The following is an 18,743-nucleotide window of genomic DNA, read 5'->3' on the forward strand; positions in this document are numbered from 1 at the left end:
ATTAAAATTGTTTAACTTTGTCTCCTTTTGATTTTCGACTATATATTTTAAAAGTTTTGTTAATTTTTTAGTGTTGAATAGCAAGTCAATGCTTGTTTTCTTGTGAACTGGTGAACAGAACCAGGTGAATATTGTACACAGTAACAGCAATTTTACAGAATGATTGTCTTTGAATGACTTATTCTCATCAATACAATGATCTGAGACATTTCCAAAAGACTCATGATGAAAATCCTACCCACTTCCAGAGAAACAACTGATGGAATTTCAATGCAGATCAATGTATACTATTTCTCACTTTATTTTTTTCATGGTTTTCTTTTGTGTTTGTGTCTTCTTTCACAACATGATTAATACAGTAATATATTTTCCATGACTGAACATGTGTAACCTTGTCAAATTGCTTACCACATCAGAGAGGGGAGAGAAAATTTAAAACTCAAAAAAAAAAAAAAAAAAGTCAAAACTTGTTTTTACATGTAATTGGGAAAAATAATATTTTAAAAAAGAAAAATTACAATTTATCTAGATATTTCCCAATCATTAAAATATCATTTTTTAACTTTCTATTGTTACAGATGAACCACCTGTGAACATTTTTATCTCTAAGAGTCTTTCTTTTATAAACATGTTAGGGTTATTTTTGTTGGATGTTAAAACTATGTCCATCATGTGCCCTGTTAAGAAATATGAAGGGGAGACAATTCTTATGAAGTTCTTCCTTGTATAGAATTGAAATCTCCCTCCTCCCCCCCTCCAAATCTAACCGCTTTCTCTGTAACTGTACTCAAGAGTGGGAAGGACTATAGTTCCTCCTCCAACCGCCCAGTAAATTCTCTAAAATATGGCATATAGAATTGGCCATTTCAGATCCTGCTGTGCTTCAGTGTGACCACAGATGAACACTGAGTTCCTGCACAGTGAGACACTATACAGGTGCTCCCTACCAACTTAACGATCACTACTCCTTGGTGAGTTCTATAGTTGTGGAAGATGACACTCTTAAAATCATTTTGACTAAAGTCTGCTGGACCTTTGACTTTGACTTCTAAACTTTCATTTCACAAAGAAGCAAAGATAGTGTGCAATTTGGAATTTAACTGTATAAATTTATTTCAAACATGGAAATAACAAATTTTAAACAAAACTTTGTAAAAATCAACGCGCAGAAAACAAACCCAAGGCTATTTTATAAAATATTTTGCACTTTAAAGGCAAACTGCCTGATTACATATACAACTTTCATTGTGTGTAAAAACTTCTAGCAACATACCTAATTCATCAATCAATAAGCGTTTATCACTTACCTATTCAGTATAGGAAATTATGCTACATGCTGAGAATATAAATTCCTTCAAAATGTATAAATCCTTCAAAAGGGTTATAGCTCCCTTTACAAAAATGATTGAGGATAAATCTTATTCATACAACCTGAACTCCTGAAAAATTAGTTTTAGGAATTAGGTTTATAAAAATTAAAAAATGAATTTTAGAAGAATGCTTTTATTAACTAAATTATTACTTGTCTACATTTGCTCCTTCATGAGAAGCAACAAATGAATGATGGAATGATGGAATGTTGGATTTGGCAGAAAGCCATGGGTTCCAGTGCTAACTCAGACATTCACTAACTGATACTTATTAGCAACTATTTCCAGCAAACAATCTAGGAATTTTGTGGCTTTGCCTTTGCAGAAATTCCTGCCATTGATAAGGATGATGGGAACTCTATGCCTTAGGAGTCAGTATCTGAGTTGTTTTATCTAAAAAACTCACTACCTGGTGGCTAACATTGTTGTGATCATCTCTTTTGAGTCTGGTTTTGTATCTGAAGTTTTGCTAGCGTGGTAGGAAGGCCTGTCACACTTTATGCTCCAATGACACGGTTTTTACAAGAAATGAACCAGATTAAATGCCTACTATATGCCAGGCATGGTTCTAAGCACCTTACAAGTTTTATATCATTTGAGCCTCCCAATCACCCATGGTGGCGGGTGCTTTTATGCTTCCCATTTTAAAAGCTGGGGCAACTTGAGACAGAGGTTAAATGACTTGTCCGGGATCGCACAGTTAGCATATGAAGCAGGAGTTGAACCCAGTTCTTTCACTTCAGGTCCAGAATACCAATCAATGAGCCACTAGCTCTTTCAAGAACTAGAGGATCATGTTTGTGCAATAAGCATAAGTGGGACTTTAGTAGGTGATTTAACGTTATTAAAACAATAAAAGTTTTCATATGAGAGAAAATGTTTCAACTAATTCTTATTCAAATGTTCATTTGTTGAATCATATTAAAAAATTGAGTTTCTGAGACTTGACTTTAAATTTGTTTGTAATAAATAAATATAATTTGCTGGGCATTTAAAAACAAAATTCAAGGATCTGATTTTAGTATGAGATGGACCCCCTCATACAGATTACAGCCCCTGTGATCTGAATTATCACTAATATCACCATTATTCTCTGCTTTGTAGCTCTCATCCCATCTAAACCAAAAATGAAACTTCCCATTTGTGTTGTTTCTCCCCGAGTATTAAGCATAATGCTTTGTATATAGCAAACATTTTGTAAATGCTTTTACATTTATTCATTCACCGGGTGGTCTTCAAGAACTGCTGTGGTTTGTAAATTCATCACCTCACAGCTGACCCCAATATCATAAGCCGACTCCAACCTTAGCTAGACCAGTTTGTACCTGGGTCCATAACGGAAACTTTTCAAGCTAAGGAGGATCTCCCCAAACCTATGCTGTTGGCAGTCTCTGAGAACCTAGAATCGCCTTTCTGTAACAATTCCTGAATCAGAATCACAGGTGGTTAAGTTGGGAGGAATCCCAGAGGCCTTCCTACTTGAATAGGAATCCTCATTACAGCACACCAGAGAGGTCATTCTGCCTCCCCCTTCCTACTTTCCCTAGGTTCCTCAAGCGGACACCACCATCCTTCCAGTCCCTCTGGAGTTATCCTGGACTCTCCATGTTCTCTTGCCTCCCTGGAGATGACCTTTGCAGAGTCTCATAGCTCTGACACTGCCCTGGTTTGGGCTCTCATCACCTCACACCCAGACTACTGTCCAGCCTACCTGGCTCATCTCCTTAACTCTAATCTATCCTCCACCCGGCTAATAAAGAGGTCTAAGTCCTAATTCAAGTACAAGATGCTGTTTGGCATTTAAAGCCTTCCTGTCTTCTTACACCACCTCATTCCCCAACACATTCTTCAGTCTGGTGACACTGGTCCCTTACCTGTTCCAAAAGCAAGGCACTCCATCTCTCAACTCCCGGCATTCTCTGGCTATTCCGTGCCTGGAATGCTCTTCCTCCTCCACTCCAACTACTGACCTCCCTGGCTTTCTTTTGTAAAGTTTTCCCCAAATCCTCTAATTCTGGTGTCTTCTGTTAGTTATTTTCTATTCATTTTGTGTATAGCTTGCTTTGAAAAATTTTGTTGCATCTTGTCTCCCCTATTAGATTGTAAGCTCCTTAACTGTCTTTTGCTTCTTTTTTTTGTATTCCTCAGTGTTTAACATGGTACGTGGCACGAGGTAAATGCTTAATACACGCTTATGTCTCCAAGTCTTATTTTCGCCAAGCTAAACATTTCCAGTTCTGCATCTACATGATGAGTAATCACTTACTTATTAATGTCTGGTTCTAGAATTTCTCTATGAAGTTCTATTGCTTATGGTTTGCAGATTCTATTACATTTTTTTTTCCCAATATCAAAATGCTTGTTTTCCTGGATTCTTCATATACCATTGCTTAAAGTGATTCTTTTAGTATATAAGGATGTAGTTCCTCTGGAACAGATGACTTAAGGGCAGCTAGGTACTCTTATTATCCTTATTTATCTTGGATTATCAGCAAATTGTCAGCCATTTTTGTTTTGTTCTTTCCAATGAAAAATCCTTCCCTTGAAGACTTTGAAGATAAAGTGTAATCTGCCAAACTTTTTTGACAGAATAAAAGACAACATAAAATATTTAAGTTAGAAAAGTCATAAACATACATTTATTCAGGAAATACAATTATTAAAGAGTAGTTGATGTTTCAAATGATTTTCCCACATAATAAAATATTGACAACATGTATTCTTTTTAAATCCACACCAAGTCATGCTCATATTCTATTTAGTTAAGTCATCACCATCTTTTCTATTAAATGCTGCAATATCAATATTAAATGTAAACAAAGTACTTTAACAAAGCTAATTTGAAAAATAGCAAAATAAAATCAAATCATGATGGTATCTTTTAAACACATTTGGATCTTCAGGTTGCACAAAACCAGACTACTGTTACTTAGTGTTTACACTAATGATGAAAGACTCAAGTCATATAAAATTGTTTTGAAATTGTCAAAAAACATATTTCTCACTTGCATTCTTTTTGCTCTCCCAAATAGTGAGCATCTTTATTTATTTTTATGTAAATATATGCATATACACAGACACATACATACATATTATATATGCGTGTGTGTGTGTGTGTGTGTGTGTGTGTGTGTATTTACACATACATAGCTATTACTGGAATTCATTTTTAGAGAAAAATATCCTCAGGCATAGTTAAAAATTTAGTATTGCCATTGGCATGCTTTATTAAAAAAAAAAAAAAAAAAAAAAAAAAAAGGTAGGCCCTAATCACTTTCAGTTAAAGAATGGCTGCTAAATAACTTTAGCAAATCCTAATCACTAATGATTTTTTTAAAATAATGGCAAGTTGTAGAAGATAAATAATCACATTTGTTACCAACTGAATTAATCTGAAGTTCCAGTCACAAAGAGTCCTGTGTACATAGGGCCCGGAAACAAGGGGAAAAACCAACTGCCTGCTCCCAATCTTTTATTCTGTCCCATCTCCCTTTCATCAATTAATGCCTCTTAGAGTAAAAAGGAAAAAAATTAAAAACTTTAGAGAAAACCATCAACCTCCTTATTCATGAAGCTTAGCCTGATTCCCCCGGTCATTAGTGATCTGCCTTTACCTAAACCACCTTTTATTTACTTTTTCTGTGTAGATGCCCTGTACCCTATTATAAAATCGTGATCTTTGACAGCTAGGACTATCTTGTCTAACGCTTGGCATTATACTTTGCACATAAATAGTGGGGACTTAATAATCATTTTTTGAATTAAAACCAATTGTTTTTATTGTGACACCATGTTAAAATTTAATTTGTCAAGAAGTTCAAAGACCAAAGTTCCCTTTTCCTAATGTTCATATCTGACATCTTTGTACTAGATGTTATCTATAACTAACCTCTGAGACCTAGCTTAAACTGAGAAGACTGAATTTAATGAGAACAAAATGCTACTACTACTCATGCTTAGCAGTAGCTCAAGTGAAACTACTGTACTTGGCTCCCTTTAAGCTATCTTTATTTTAAGAGTTACAAAAAGGTGCCAACCCACACAAAGAACAGATTGTGGATTACCGAAGAAGAAAAAAATAGCTTACTCAACTTACTAAATTTCAACACCAAAAAAGATTTAACTTGGCTGACAGAGTTGAAACAGCTGAGATGCTGAACCAGGAAGCCATAATTTATAACGAAATGTTGACACACCCTTAAAAACTATTGCAGCTGTAGCTATACTAAAATAAGATTTCTTTAGGGTACGCTTACCCTGCAATGCAAGATATACAAGTTTTATAATAATATTATTGTTTTTTATTTGCACCAATACCTCTCTTTAATATATAAAACTCTACAACAAATATTTCTAATAATTTTCCACTTAAATTAAAATATGTCCATAATTCTATACTATTTTGGTCTCAACATTTGAAAACATCAGTTAATCCTGAAAAATATACAGTTTAACAACATGAGCTTACCAATACAAGAAACATTTTGTAGTGGACTAAAGACATTTTCAACCATGCAATCCAGTGCTCAATACCTAACTCATAAATAACAATGTTGTGATTTATTCCTTACTATTAAAATCACTGGAAACTGGAATAAGGTTTAAAGACTCACAGTGCTAACAAACATGCAGAAAAAGTATACATTTCTAATTGTCCTTTAGAAATTTTACAAAATGCCAACTTTTTACAACAGGTCAGATAATTATGCAAAGTTTTCTCACCTTAGTTCAACATTTGATCTTCCTTTTAGCATCTGTCATTTATTAGATTTAAGAAAAAAAAAAATCCTATCTAATATAATCTTTGATCAAAGAAGAATATACCTCTATTCTAATTTCAGTCTTTGAAAATTACCTTACCAATGTTGAAGGTATACTTATAGCTGCCTTTCAGAGAAACAGTGACAACCAGTGGACAAATGAATGAGGTATCCCCTTAAGTTTTCTTCATCATTATCTGAATCATGATCAGTGTTGCACACTCCATTTTGAGATTCTCTGCCAGTACACAGAATCTGACACTTGGACACATTATTGTGAATGAATTAATTAAAAATTAACTAACATGGTGAATATATACTTCTATTTTCTTTCATTTAAAAATCTTCATTCAAAGCTGGGTCAATAAAAAGTGTAACTTATTGGGCTAATATGGCATTACTGCTTTTCCTATGTCTACTATTCTCCCCTAAGAACACTGGCTCGTGTCTACAAATGACAGGATTGCAACATATGAATTTATCTAAATAAAAATGAATGCCACCAAAAGAGAATAAAGATATGCGTGAAAAAGATGAAGTTTGAAATACCTCTTGTATTTTAAGACTTAAGATGTTTTGCTGAATACAAATTAGTTAGAAAAAGATGTAATCAGGGATAACACAATCAAATTACATCTTCTTGTCCTACTATTCAAATATAATGAAAGAATAACACTTCTTAGGAATGATTGTTTCAGTTTAAAAAATTTGCTTTTACAAATCAGTATAAATAAATATTCATTGCATATGTCTCAAATAATGGTAAAAAACCTCAAATGTCATATTGAGTTAAAATTGCATAAATTATATATGTGTTCATCAAACAGTGATGTTAGTACTGACTATGTAATATAGATTGTGATGAACTGTGATTTCTGATGGGATGTTTCATTTCTTGTAAAACTATAAAGAAACTTCACAGGTTAAAAAAATAGCAAAAAAGAGTCAAAAGACCTGTTACCTTTAAATAAGCAGTCAAACGAAGCTTTTAAAAATTATGAATGTAAAAGTACACTTTAATATTTAAAAAGCATTTTTTTAAAAGTCTATAACAACTTTATGACAAAAACTGCATTTGAAAAAGGTTTGTAAAAAGAGCTGGACAGAACTGCCCTCATTGCCTTTTACTTTTCTTGTCAGAAAAAAAGGGAAAGCTTTTCTGTAACCATAAATGATGTTAAGACAGGTGTTTATAAAATGGTAAATACTATTTTATGAGAACTTTTTTTTATACAATCCCGGTCAGTGCAGCCCTCAATAGGTCCTAAGGAAAACTTTTAGCTAAATGCAAAATGGAATACAAAGTTTATTAATACGGAGTGTGAAGAGTATATTAAGTCTGTTGCCTGCGTTTTGCTGACCTCATTTTTTCAAACCTTGATTCCATCTCTTCTAAGACTTTAGGTGTATATCGCACAACTAATTTCACTTTTCCTTGTGCTGCTTTTAGCAGTTCCACAGCTTTTTCATGGTGTTCTCCTTCAACACTCTAAAAAAAAAATAAAATAAACAAATGCAACTATTAGCAGGAAATCCTAAAAATATTGAAAATTTTCAATGCCATTATTTTAAGATTATAAACACAGGTCAATTCACTACCTACAGTTTTCATTAAGAAATATTTTGCTCAACAAAATTTTCCACCTTGGTATTCGTGATTAATTCTGAAATAGCAACATCAAGAAACTTATTTTCCTAAGTCAGAGATCAAGCATGCAATGTTTCATAATTTCTGTTTCTGTATCTGGCCAAGTCACATGCTCATGTTAATGTTTGTCCTACACATTCAAAACCAAAATCAGATCTTAAAGAATCATACTTATCATTGCTAATTTATACTGTTAAACGAGTGTTTTCACTTATAATAATATTTTTCAAAAGGCTTCTGGACCACTAGTTTTCTAATCTTTATAATGCACCATAAAAATTTCTTTGCATTTTCCTCAAAATTAATCTTCTAAATTTCTATGATCAAATTACACCCTCATGTGGTCATAACACATTATTGCAACTAGAAAGAAAGATTCCTACCACTCCGTTAACAGATAGGAGTTGATCCCCACGTTTCAGTCCCCCGTGTCTATCAGCTATACCACCAGGAATGATCCGAGAGATGTAGATGGGAGAGTTTTGCTCTTTGCCTCCCATAATATTGAATCCAAGTCCCTCTTCAGTTTTTGGTAATTCAACAACTCGAGGATGAGAATGTCCTTCACTGGCGGCGAAGGCAGCAACAGTAGCCTGAAAGAAGAATACTTTGACTCTTATATTTACATATGAAAATGTATATAGTAGAATAGTCCACTATCAGCTTAACAGAACAAAGAACCACTAGGGTCATTTTCTTGAAGTGATGTTAAACAGACTAAGTGTTTTTAGCCACTTGTGCGAGAAAGTTTAAAAATCAACCAGCACGTCCCACCTAGCATTTTGGAGAGAATAAGCAAAAAGTAATAGGGGCAGTAGATATCCTCTAAAGGAGGGTACAGGTTCTTGGAATGTACAGTCACTGTTATATTTAACTGCTCCCCCCGCCCCCCACTTGTGTGGAAGTTCACAGAATTGGGCTTTAATACCAGCATGTACCGGCTATGATAAATGATACACTAAGTCATTTAATCTCTGACAACATCAATTTCCTGATTTGTCACAGGATGAAAGCTATAGCGTCTTGTGATTTCATCAACATAAAAGAATTTTCAGGTGAGGAAACTCCTATTAATGCCGATCACCACCTTCTCTGAAACTAGAGTATTAAGAGTATTAAGAGCATCTGAAAGGATGCTGAGAATATTAAATGACTTATCCAAGGTCATCATAGCCAGAATGGGTCCGAAGTAGGCCTGGAGCACAAATCTTGACTTTGAGGTGTTCTCTCTGACCCTACATTGCATCTCACACGGGGACAATACCCCTAGTATTCTCTCATTCAATTTTCTAGGATCAAATGAAAAAAAGTGCTCTGCAAACCTTAGAAGGGAACCTAAAAGTCTGTGGTTTACAAAGCACTTTCTTCCAACTGTCATGTCAGCTAAGTAGTCCAAATTATTAATCATTTTCCTTCCAGAAAAAGTGAAGTTTTAAAATGAGGTCACCTGCCCAAGCTTAGAGGTTTCAGAGCTGAGAATTCCAGTTATGTTATTTTCACTATATTAACATGGTCTTTTTTGAATATTTTATGTAGTCCTCTCAAAGGTAGGAGTTTGTGTTGCCTATCCCCAGTGCACACCAAATAAGTGACAGTGAAAGAATTATCACCATTTGGTTATTGTGTTCATTACAGGGCCATACAGTCCTGTACAGTAACAACTATATGGTCATTAATTCCTGAGCTGCTACTACAATCGAAAGAAGGGATCAATGACTAACTATGTTTCTAAACATTAGAGCTAAAATGAAGGCTTTACTGTCGTTTTAACTATTACTTTAATGCTTTTTCAAATGAATATGAAAAGGAGGCTGAGCTGTAATTCATGAGGTAGAGTGAAAATTATACACACCCACACAAGTATCTGCCCATACACACACACACACACACACACACACACACACACACACACAAACACATACACACACAGAACGGCCAGCCACGAAGCGTCAAGGCAGATGACATGGCCAATTAGTTTCCTTCCTTAAATATATGTCAATTAAGTGGCACAATGGACAAGAGTGCTGGGTCTGGGGGCAGGCAGACTCATCTTCCTCAACTCTGCTCTCCGATACTCAGAAGCCTTGTGACCCTAGGCAAGTCATTTAACCCAGTTTGCCATGACAATAAATACATAGAAAAATCGAGGCAGAATAAGTTTAAATATAAACATAAAGATAACAGTTAAATACAAGGTGGTTTGGGACTCTAGAAGATGGGGGGTTCAGGAAAAAGGCTTCCTGAACAAGGTATGTGAGCTGCATTTTTAAGACAACCACTCTGAAAGGAATGTAAGACGGAAGTTGTTTCTAGACACACCATACAGCCAGTTGTGTTGTATGTGAATTGAAGAATATGGGAGGGAGAATCATATCCAGTAGGATTAGAAAGATAGTTTGAGGCTAAACAGAATGTGATCATAGAGGAAACAGCAAGCCACTAGAACTGACGGAGTAGGGAAATAATGTGGTTCAAAAGGCTCTTAAGGAGAATTATTTTGGAAGTCATAGGTAGAAGGCACTGGAGTTGTTAAAGACTTGGGGGGAGGGGAGGAGAAAATCTGTTGCAATAATGGAGGTGAGGTGCTAAGGTGCTGAGGGGCTGGCTATATGAGAAGGGATTAGCTGTCAAGGTAGAAACAGCAAATTCTGGTAACAAATAGGATATATGGGGTCGAGGAGGTCGAGGACAAGATGAGGCAGAGATAAGGAACCTGAGACACTAGAAAAACAGTGCTATCATTGAAAGAAATAGAGAAGTTTTGGAAGAGGGGAAGGGCTAGGAGGAAAACTACTGACTTCAGTTTTAGACAGATTGAATTTGAGATAGTCTCCAAGCCATCCAATATGAAATGTCAGAGAAACAACTGGTGGTAGAAGACAAAAGCTAGAGGGGAGGAGTTATGGGCCAGAACTCTGAATTTGGAATAAGGATGCTTACAAGGTACTAAGCGGAATTGATGAGACAATGGTTATTTAGTTTAGTGGTTCAGTATGATTGATTTAATCATACAACGAATAATGGTTTCCTAGTGATATAAGTGTGGAGCCTCCCAGCAGGGACTGAGAGCCACAGAAGACAGGCGGAAGCTCAAGCTCTCGGAACCAAGATCATTCGATCCTCAGTCAGGCCACTGATGGCAGGCTCTCCGCCTGCATTTCTCCATGAGACCAAGGCTGGTCTGAGCATCTCTCCAGAAAGCTGCCCAGCCCCAGCAAGGAGATAATAGAGAATCTGGACTATAAGAAAGCTAAGCGGGGCCCAGGAAAGGAGACGAGACTTTGAAAGAGATAATAAAGGATTTGGACTTTAATCCCTGGCTATTCTAGTGGTGATTACTGAACTGAAATGAGGCTGCTCCCAAAGACCCAGAGAAAACCGAAACAAAGAACATTATGGAGGGGCTGGAACTAAATAACTTATCACTAGATATAAAGGCAGAGATATAAATCTATCTAGTTCACACACACATACATACATATATACACACATACAAAACCTATCTAGGAACCGTCGGCAAAGAGATAACAAATACAAACAAATAACAAAAATATTGTTATGCTACAGAGAAACTACAGACATAGAAGTTGTTTGTATAAAGTTACAGAGAGACCTAAAGGGGGAGAAGAAGACTGTCAACCGAATACCGGGGACATTAAATGAACTGATGAGCTAGCAAAGGAGAGCAAGGAGCAGGGGCTTGGTCAGAGAGAAGACAAACCAGGAGAGAAAAAGGCCATGAAAATCCAGAGAAAAGAGTACCCAGCAGGAAAGGGTGGTTAATAGAGTCACTTTCAGTTAAATGATGAGCATGGAAGCCAAACTGGAAAGAGCCAAAGAATGGAAGAAGTAGAGGTGGCCAGGGAAGGCAACTTTTTTAAGGACTCTGCCTGAGAAAGAGACAGACAGAAGTCATACATTTGAAGGGATGATGGGGTCTGAGAGAAGCTTCTTTTCTTTTCTTTTTTTAAAGGAGAGATGGGATTTGGCATGCATGTTTCTTTTTCTTTCTTTTTTTCCCCCTTTTCTGAGGCTGGGGCTAAGTGACTTGCCCAGGGTCACACAGCTAGGAACTGTTAAGTGTTTGAGATCAGATTTGAACTCGGGTCCTCCTGAATTCAGGGCTGGTGCTCAATCCACTGCGCCCCCTAGCTGCCCCGACATGCATGTTTCAAGACAGAATGGAAGAAAATAGTTGAAAGTTCAAAGAGAAAGAAAGATGAGTGAGATTATAATTTTCTGGAGAAAAGGAGAGAGGATGGGATCAAATGCAGATGTAGAGACCCTGGTCAGGAGAAAAGCCACTTCTATGTCAGAGAATGGGGGGAAGCCAGAGTGTGAGATGATATCAAAACACTTTGAGATCTCAGTACATCCTCTCACTTTCCTCTCCCAGTTTGGAAAAATGTTTTAATACATTCCCTTTACATTATAGCTCTATTATTTTCCCAGTATCTAGCTTTTATGATGATAAATCATTTTGAGTATCTAAAAACTTTTACCTTGGCAGTAGCATTAGCTCTCACTTCAGGACTACTGCTGATATCCACAGTTTCATAAACATGTTCATATACCTGAAAACCAAAAGTCATTTGAAGTAATTTGTAATTTTAGAACATTTTAAATACCTACATTTAACTATGAATATTAATTTAGTTTTATGTATAGTCAAGCACCTTTCTCAAGTTATTTTATATTGAAATTTTTGTTAAGCCAGATTCCTTGGGATTATGTCTCACTATATTTAAAATGTTAAAATTTATTATGAAAATATTGCCTTACTAAGAGCAACTAACTGGCTTATGTTTTCAATTTCAACAAATATCAATGACAAAGGTATTTAGTCAAACTTCTCACCTCTCTTACAGCATTGCAGAACTCACTTTGAAGGACTCTTTGCAAAGCCTGAAGTTTTTGTGGTGGCACTTCCCCACTCCTTTGTAGTTTTTCTAATAATTCAATTGCTCTACAAATATCTGCAAGTTTAAAAAAAAAAAATACAAACACACATGCCTTAAATAGTTTTCTCTAAATGTATACTTAACAATTTTATACATTAAGACACTAGGCGGCATCAACAGAAATTGACTAATAACTGATATTTTATAGCGCACTTTAACATTTGCAGAACATTAATACATTAACTCTGTGAGGTAAATATTATTATATTTACTTTACAAATATGGACATGATGGTTCAAAGAGGTTAAGGAATTGCCCAGACATGGGAATAGTTAGTATGGGAAACAGAATTTGGATTCCGGTCTTTCTGATTCCAAATTTAGCAGCATATCCAGCATGCTACACTGTCTCTTGATATTTAGAAAACTAAAATGTGGAAAAGATTGTATCCCTTTCATTTGTATATGAAAATTAGAGGGAATTCTAAGATGTCCAATAAGATTAGGGAAAAATGCTGATAAAAAAACCCAACAACCCAAACTGATGACACTAGTGTAACATGTGGAATACATAGCACCTGTGAGACAAGATAAAATGGACCATTCTGATTATATCAAATGTAGTTAAGACTAGGAGAGAAATAGATAATCAGGGAAAAAAAAACCCAAAACTTCCCTCCTCCTCCTTGCTGCAGGAAAGAAAGAAGGTAAGAGAAAAAAATTAAAAATTAAAATATTTTAATTAAAAAAAAAAATGTGGAAACAGTATTTGTTTTCATAAAAAAAAACAAAAACAAAAACAAAAAACTAGGAATTTAGTGTAGAGAAATAACAATACCAATGTTTCAAAAAAAAAAATTCACAGTCTAGCAAGAACAAATTTTTTTTTGGACAATGAAGTTAGTCAACATTAATTTTATGTTTATTATTAACAGACTAGAGACCTGTACAGTATAAGTAAAAATTACTTTCATTTCCCAAGGAAATAAGAGAATGAAGTGGGGAAACAGTTAAAATACACTCTCAGGTGCATATCTGTATTGTAATTGTTATACAAAGATCAGGCATCCCCAAGACAAGTTCTCTGGATTATTTGACAATAATGGTGGTGAATATGCACTCAAAAACCTAGACTAATTCACTTGGAAATAGATGGCTAACTGAAGCAAGTGGGATGATTTAGCTTTACATAAACACACAGCTTGGCATAAATGGAGGTGGCCCCTATGTAAATGCATTAAAGTGCATCTTAAGATTTTAAATGTTTAATAAGCTAAACAAGAATATTTTTTATCCTTTCACCTCTACTTGGATAATTCTCCATCTGAATTTCAAGTAGGGATGAACAAAGTCCATTTAAACCTGAACCTTCTGCTGCTATTAGGAGAAGGGAAGTCCAAAGACATTTTGCCCTTTCAATTCAGGGAGTAGGGCAGGAAACTCAGAGGAAAGAGTGGTGGATCTGGAGTCAAAAGGCTGAATCCTGACTCTGCTATTCACCTCCTGGGTGACAATGGGAAATAAATATCTCTTTAGTCCTTAGTACCTGGTTTTTAAAATGAGGGGGTTGGATTACATGGCCTCTAAGGTCCCTTCCAGCTCGACATCTACAATTCTATGAGCCTAAATCATGAATTTGCTATTACTTGTTTCACTTTACTACTGGGGATTTCCTTTATAGGATTAGCAAGGATGTCTTTGTGCTCTCAGCTGGAATGCAGCCATGTATACATTCAATGAGAATCTTAGAGACAAAAAGGCAGATCCGCATTTTTTACCTCAACTTTAGAGGATTAAAAACTGAATTTATGCTAATCAAATTTAATGGCAGTAAGATCCCTTTCATCCTAATTTTCTTAGCAATAAACTATTTTTCAGGATGGCTGGTAAATGGGGATTTCTGGTTATTCAAGTATTGTAGTTAAGTTACCATATTTGATGCGTATATTAACTAAGTATTAGTATACAATAAAATATTCTCCATTAAAACTGTGATGAACATGGAGTATGTACTATTTGCAGAACAAAATCTGTTTTGATGATTCAAAATGTACTTTCAGACTATAAAGGACTCAAGTCATCATTACAAACATCAGTTATCACTGTATTATAGATGGGTAGAAGTATCAGTTAAAAAGAATTATAAAATACCAGGTAAGCTTACTACAATTTGATTTTCTGGTCATGACAAATTGCTATCAGTACTAATTCAGTGATATCTTTTGCCACTCTATTATCATTTGAAACAAAGGAGCAGGGACAAAACTGAGTAGGAGAAAGTCATTACCGAAAATAGATGCTAGAAGTGATGCTACATGCAATTATTCTATCCAGTACTTAAAAATACAAAAGAATACTTACTGCCAACATGTTAGAATTCTAAAATTAGCTTTTAAAAAAATCAACCAAACCAACAAAAAACCCTACCTACTCCTATTTGACACCGCAGATTTTTTCCCCTGGCATAAAGCATAGTAGTTTTATACCAAGGAAAGGGATGTTACAGTTTTGTGTTTTAGGCAAACTTGTTAAGAGCATTAAGTCTTCTGGAAAAATGGATTTTTTAATTAATAGGCTAGTGGAATAGGGATGGGTAAAGTGGCCTCCGATAAAGCACATAAAATGTCCTAAAAAGTACCTAAATAATGAGCACAAGAATAATAAGAGATTAAGTGTTTTTAAGGTGAGGAAAGAGCAAAATATTTTTATATATTATGGTGAGAACCTGCAAATTCACTTATGTTGAAATTTCCTTAAACTCTCTACCCCAAAGGAGTATGAGACCTTTTTCTGCAATTTAAAAGTTCTAGAACAAGAACTTGCTCAGTGTCACAGAGCTAGTATGTATTAGAAGTAGATTTTGAATCCAGGTCTTCTATGAAGCCTTAGTTTTTATTTTGACTACTAAACATAACACCCTAAAATATGTTCTATATCCCTAGAGATTAAATCTACTTAAAATTTTGGAAGCATCATTTGGAGGATAATTTTAATGCCGATTCTATTTTTATTAATACAAAAAAAGTTAATTTCTGTATTTTTGATGTTAATCGAACTCCAAAAATAAAACCCAAAATTTTGCCTAAATGTGTTAACAAAAGTTGTTTAACATCATAACATACAAGAATTTTTTAGAGTATCTTAAAATCCTGTAACACTATCCAAACAAGGTAAATTTCAATTTACTCAAATAATCTGATTTCACCTACACTTCACAAACAATTCTTTCCTGGTCCAAAGTCATCAACCAACTACAGCTAGGTGGTATACAAGGAAGCTGGTCTTTGCTCCTCGAGAACTTAACTACTCCAGCTAAGATGAGTCATGCAGCCTCATCCACTGCTCAATGGTCCTCCACTGTTAGGAACACTCAGAAAACAACACCCGCCTTTTCCTGTAACTCTGTGATCCCACACTTTCCAGGCCGGGCAATCGCTGACCTCGTAAATAAAAGATATGCTTTATGAAGTGTGTGGTTTGAGTAACTGTGAAGAAGTGGCTTTGTGGGCCTGGGAGTGATGTATATGGTCGGGTAAATTAGGTAATGTCTACCTACATGTATGATTTAATAGAATGTTGTGTGTATACCCAGACTGTGAAAAAATGGACACAATATTTGGTATTTATGTGTGGTTGAAAGAAATGTAATCTGTTCTCTCAGATTCTCTGTGTTCATTCCAATTGATCAATGATGGACAGAATCAGCTACATACACCCAGAGAAAGAACACTGGGAAATGAGTGTAAACTGTTAGTATTATTTTTGTTTCTCTCCCCAGATTATTTTTAGCTTCCGAATCCAATTCTTCCTTTGCAACAACAACAAAATTCGGTTCTGCACATATATGTTGTACCAAGCATATACTATAAGATATTTAATATGTATGGGAATGCCTGCCATCTAGGGTGGGGGTGGAGGGAAGGAGGGGAAAAACTTGGAACAGAAGAGAGTGCAAGGGATAATGTAAAAAAGTTATAATTATAAAACTAGTTTAAAAATATTACAAATAGAAAAAAACAAAGAATCTCTGTGTTCATTTCAGTGCATCTGGGGAATACAGAGGGTAGTTTATATTTAGCAGGAATATTAAGATTGTAGTATAGTTTTAGTCAAATCACTTTACCTCAATTTCCTCCCCCCCCCCAACTGCAAAGAAAATTAGATGAACCCTAAGATCCCCTTCAATTTTAAAGCTATGATTCTACGAAATCATCTGGGTTACAAAGGACAGGAGGCTATAATACAGCCCAAAGTGTCTGGACTGTGAGAGCCTGTTGCACAGTCAAACAGGCAGCACCCCTGTATGTATGCAGATTTGTATGCACATGCACACAAGGCCTGGTTATGATGCTTATATGGATATGGAGATTTGCATAAGGACATGCATATTCATGCCCACAAACTGGGTACATGAGTTTTGTATATATATGGAATTTGCATATGTACATGCATGCAAATAAAGCGTCTATTTGAGGAGGGAAGCTTAACAGGTAGTTAGCAAAAAAATCTTGATTTCACTAGATCTTTGACTCGGTAGCCCTTAGCATAATGCCTGATCAGAAGAATTTAATCTGCCTGTTGATTTATCGGGCTGTGTGACTTTGCTGTTCCTTGTCATGAGTTGAATGTGTGCACATATAAATGGTAGTTTGCGTGTGCTGAGGGAGGACCCCGGCATTCTAAGTTCAGAGCGGCTCTGCTGAGTACAGAGTTCCAGTGTGGCCCCTCGTTTTACAGGTTAGGAAACTGAGTCCCAGAGCAGTTAAGTAACTTGCACAGAGAGTGAGTGGCGGCGCTCTCAAGCTGACGCCAAAGCCGAGATTCTTTCTAAAGTCACTCTTCCCACGAGGCACAGGCGGGGGAGGGGCAGGCCGCGCTCGCCTTAAACCCGGCTCGTTCGCGCCCGTGCCGGGGTGAGCGAGGAGCCGGAGGCCCGCGGTACTCCCCGCCAGCAGGGACTCCCTAGGTGGGCGCTGCATGTGTCAGGGTTTTGACAGGGCCCCGGGTCTCGGCCCCCGGCCCGGGCTCACGTCACTCCAGGTCGGGGGTGGGCGTGCCCGGATTCCAGCGGCCCCGCCCCGGCTCCCAGGCCCTGGCCCGGCCGTCCTAGCTAGGCCTTCCTCCCGCCCGGATCCCTCCCGTGCCTCTCCTCAAGGAAAGGGTCCTAGCCTCCCCCGCCTTCTCCTCCTCCGACCTCGAGTCCTCCCCGCGGGCCCAGCGCTCACCCCGCTCCAGTCTCACAGGTTCCCCCAATGCTGCCATCTTCTCCCCCCGCGCGCAGCCCGACGGGAAATGATGACAAACGACGGGCTCACAGCGTGCCTAGGTAACGTCCCCGAGGGAGGGGGCGCTGAGAGCGGAGGGGAAAAGAAGCGAGAGAAAATACCGCGAGATCTCGAGGGGGCGGGGCTACGGGTCGCTTAAGCACGCAGAGGGACACGGGTGCGGATGCGCTTGCGCCGTCCGGCTTTTCCTGTGGAGTTGTTTAGTTTGTAAACCTCCCGGTCTATGGCTTGTTTTCTCTTACTTCGCCCTGCTATTCCTCGCTCCCCCGACAAATTTGTACAATTTGGAGACAATCTTCGGAGACGCCTACCCGGAGACGTAGATTTAAGTCCTGCCCCTGACATTCTGACTGCTACCGTGGGCAAGCCCTGTTACGTCATTGAGCCTCAGTTTGCTTACCTGTGAAATGGGAGTAGTACTTCCTGTCCAGGTGATCCGCAGATGTCTCCAAAGTATTAGTGCAGCTTGAACTTTGATCGACTTAAAACCACACTGAGACTTGGGGGACGTCCCGTGTGTCTCTATATAGGAGGAAACTACTCTCCAGACAGTGACGCGTATCCTACATGCCTGCACGTATTACATGTAATAGACGTACACTAACGTAGAGCATGTAAGCCATGCGGACAGCTTTACTGGTGTAAACCTAGGGTGCATGGGTTATACACGCGCGTTTTATAGAGTAACTGCAGGCCTTCAAGCGCCGTGCCGTCTCGGGGTAACATGATTCTGGACAAACCGAGACTGAATTGTGGGAGGCTACCGGCGGTTACTCCGAG

General features: G+C 37.2%; 1 protein-coding gene across 1 annotated transcript; it reads right to left on the reverse strand.

Annotated features, from left to right (window-relative positions):
• Positions 1–3,980: 3,980 nt before the first annotated feature.
• Positions 3,981–18,047, reverse strand: LIN7C (lin-7 homolog C, crumbs cell polarity complex component). The gene is made up of 5 exons (XM_074275616.1): positions 17,904–18,047; positions 12,636–12,754; positions 12,281–12,352; positions 8,162–8,371; positions 3,981–7,619 (listed from the first exon to the last, which is right to left on the reverse strand). The coding sequence occupies exons 1-5, from the start codon at positions 17,938–17,940 to the stop codon at positions 7,464–7,466; spliced, it is 594 nt and encodes a 197-aa protein (XP_074131717.1). The 5' UTR covers positions 17,941–18,047; the 3' UTR covers positions 3,981–7,463.
• Positions 18,048–18,743: the final 696 nt, after the last annotated feature.

The sequence above is a fragment of the Sminthopsis crassicaudata genome, chromosome 6 (assembly GCF_048593235.1).
Source record: "Sminthopsis crassicaudata isolate SCR6 chromosome 6, ASM4859323v1, whole genome shotgun sequence".
Classification (NCBI taxonomy): domain Eukaryota; kingdom Metazoa; phylum Chordata; class Mammalia; order Dasyuromorphia; family Dasyuridae; genus Sminthopsis; species Sminthopsis crassicaudata.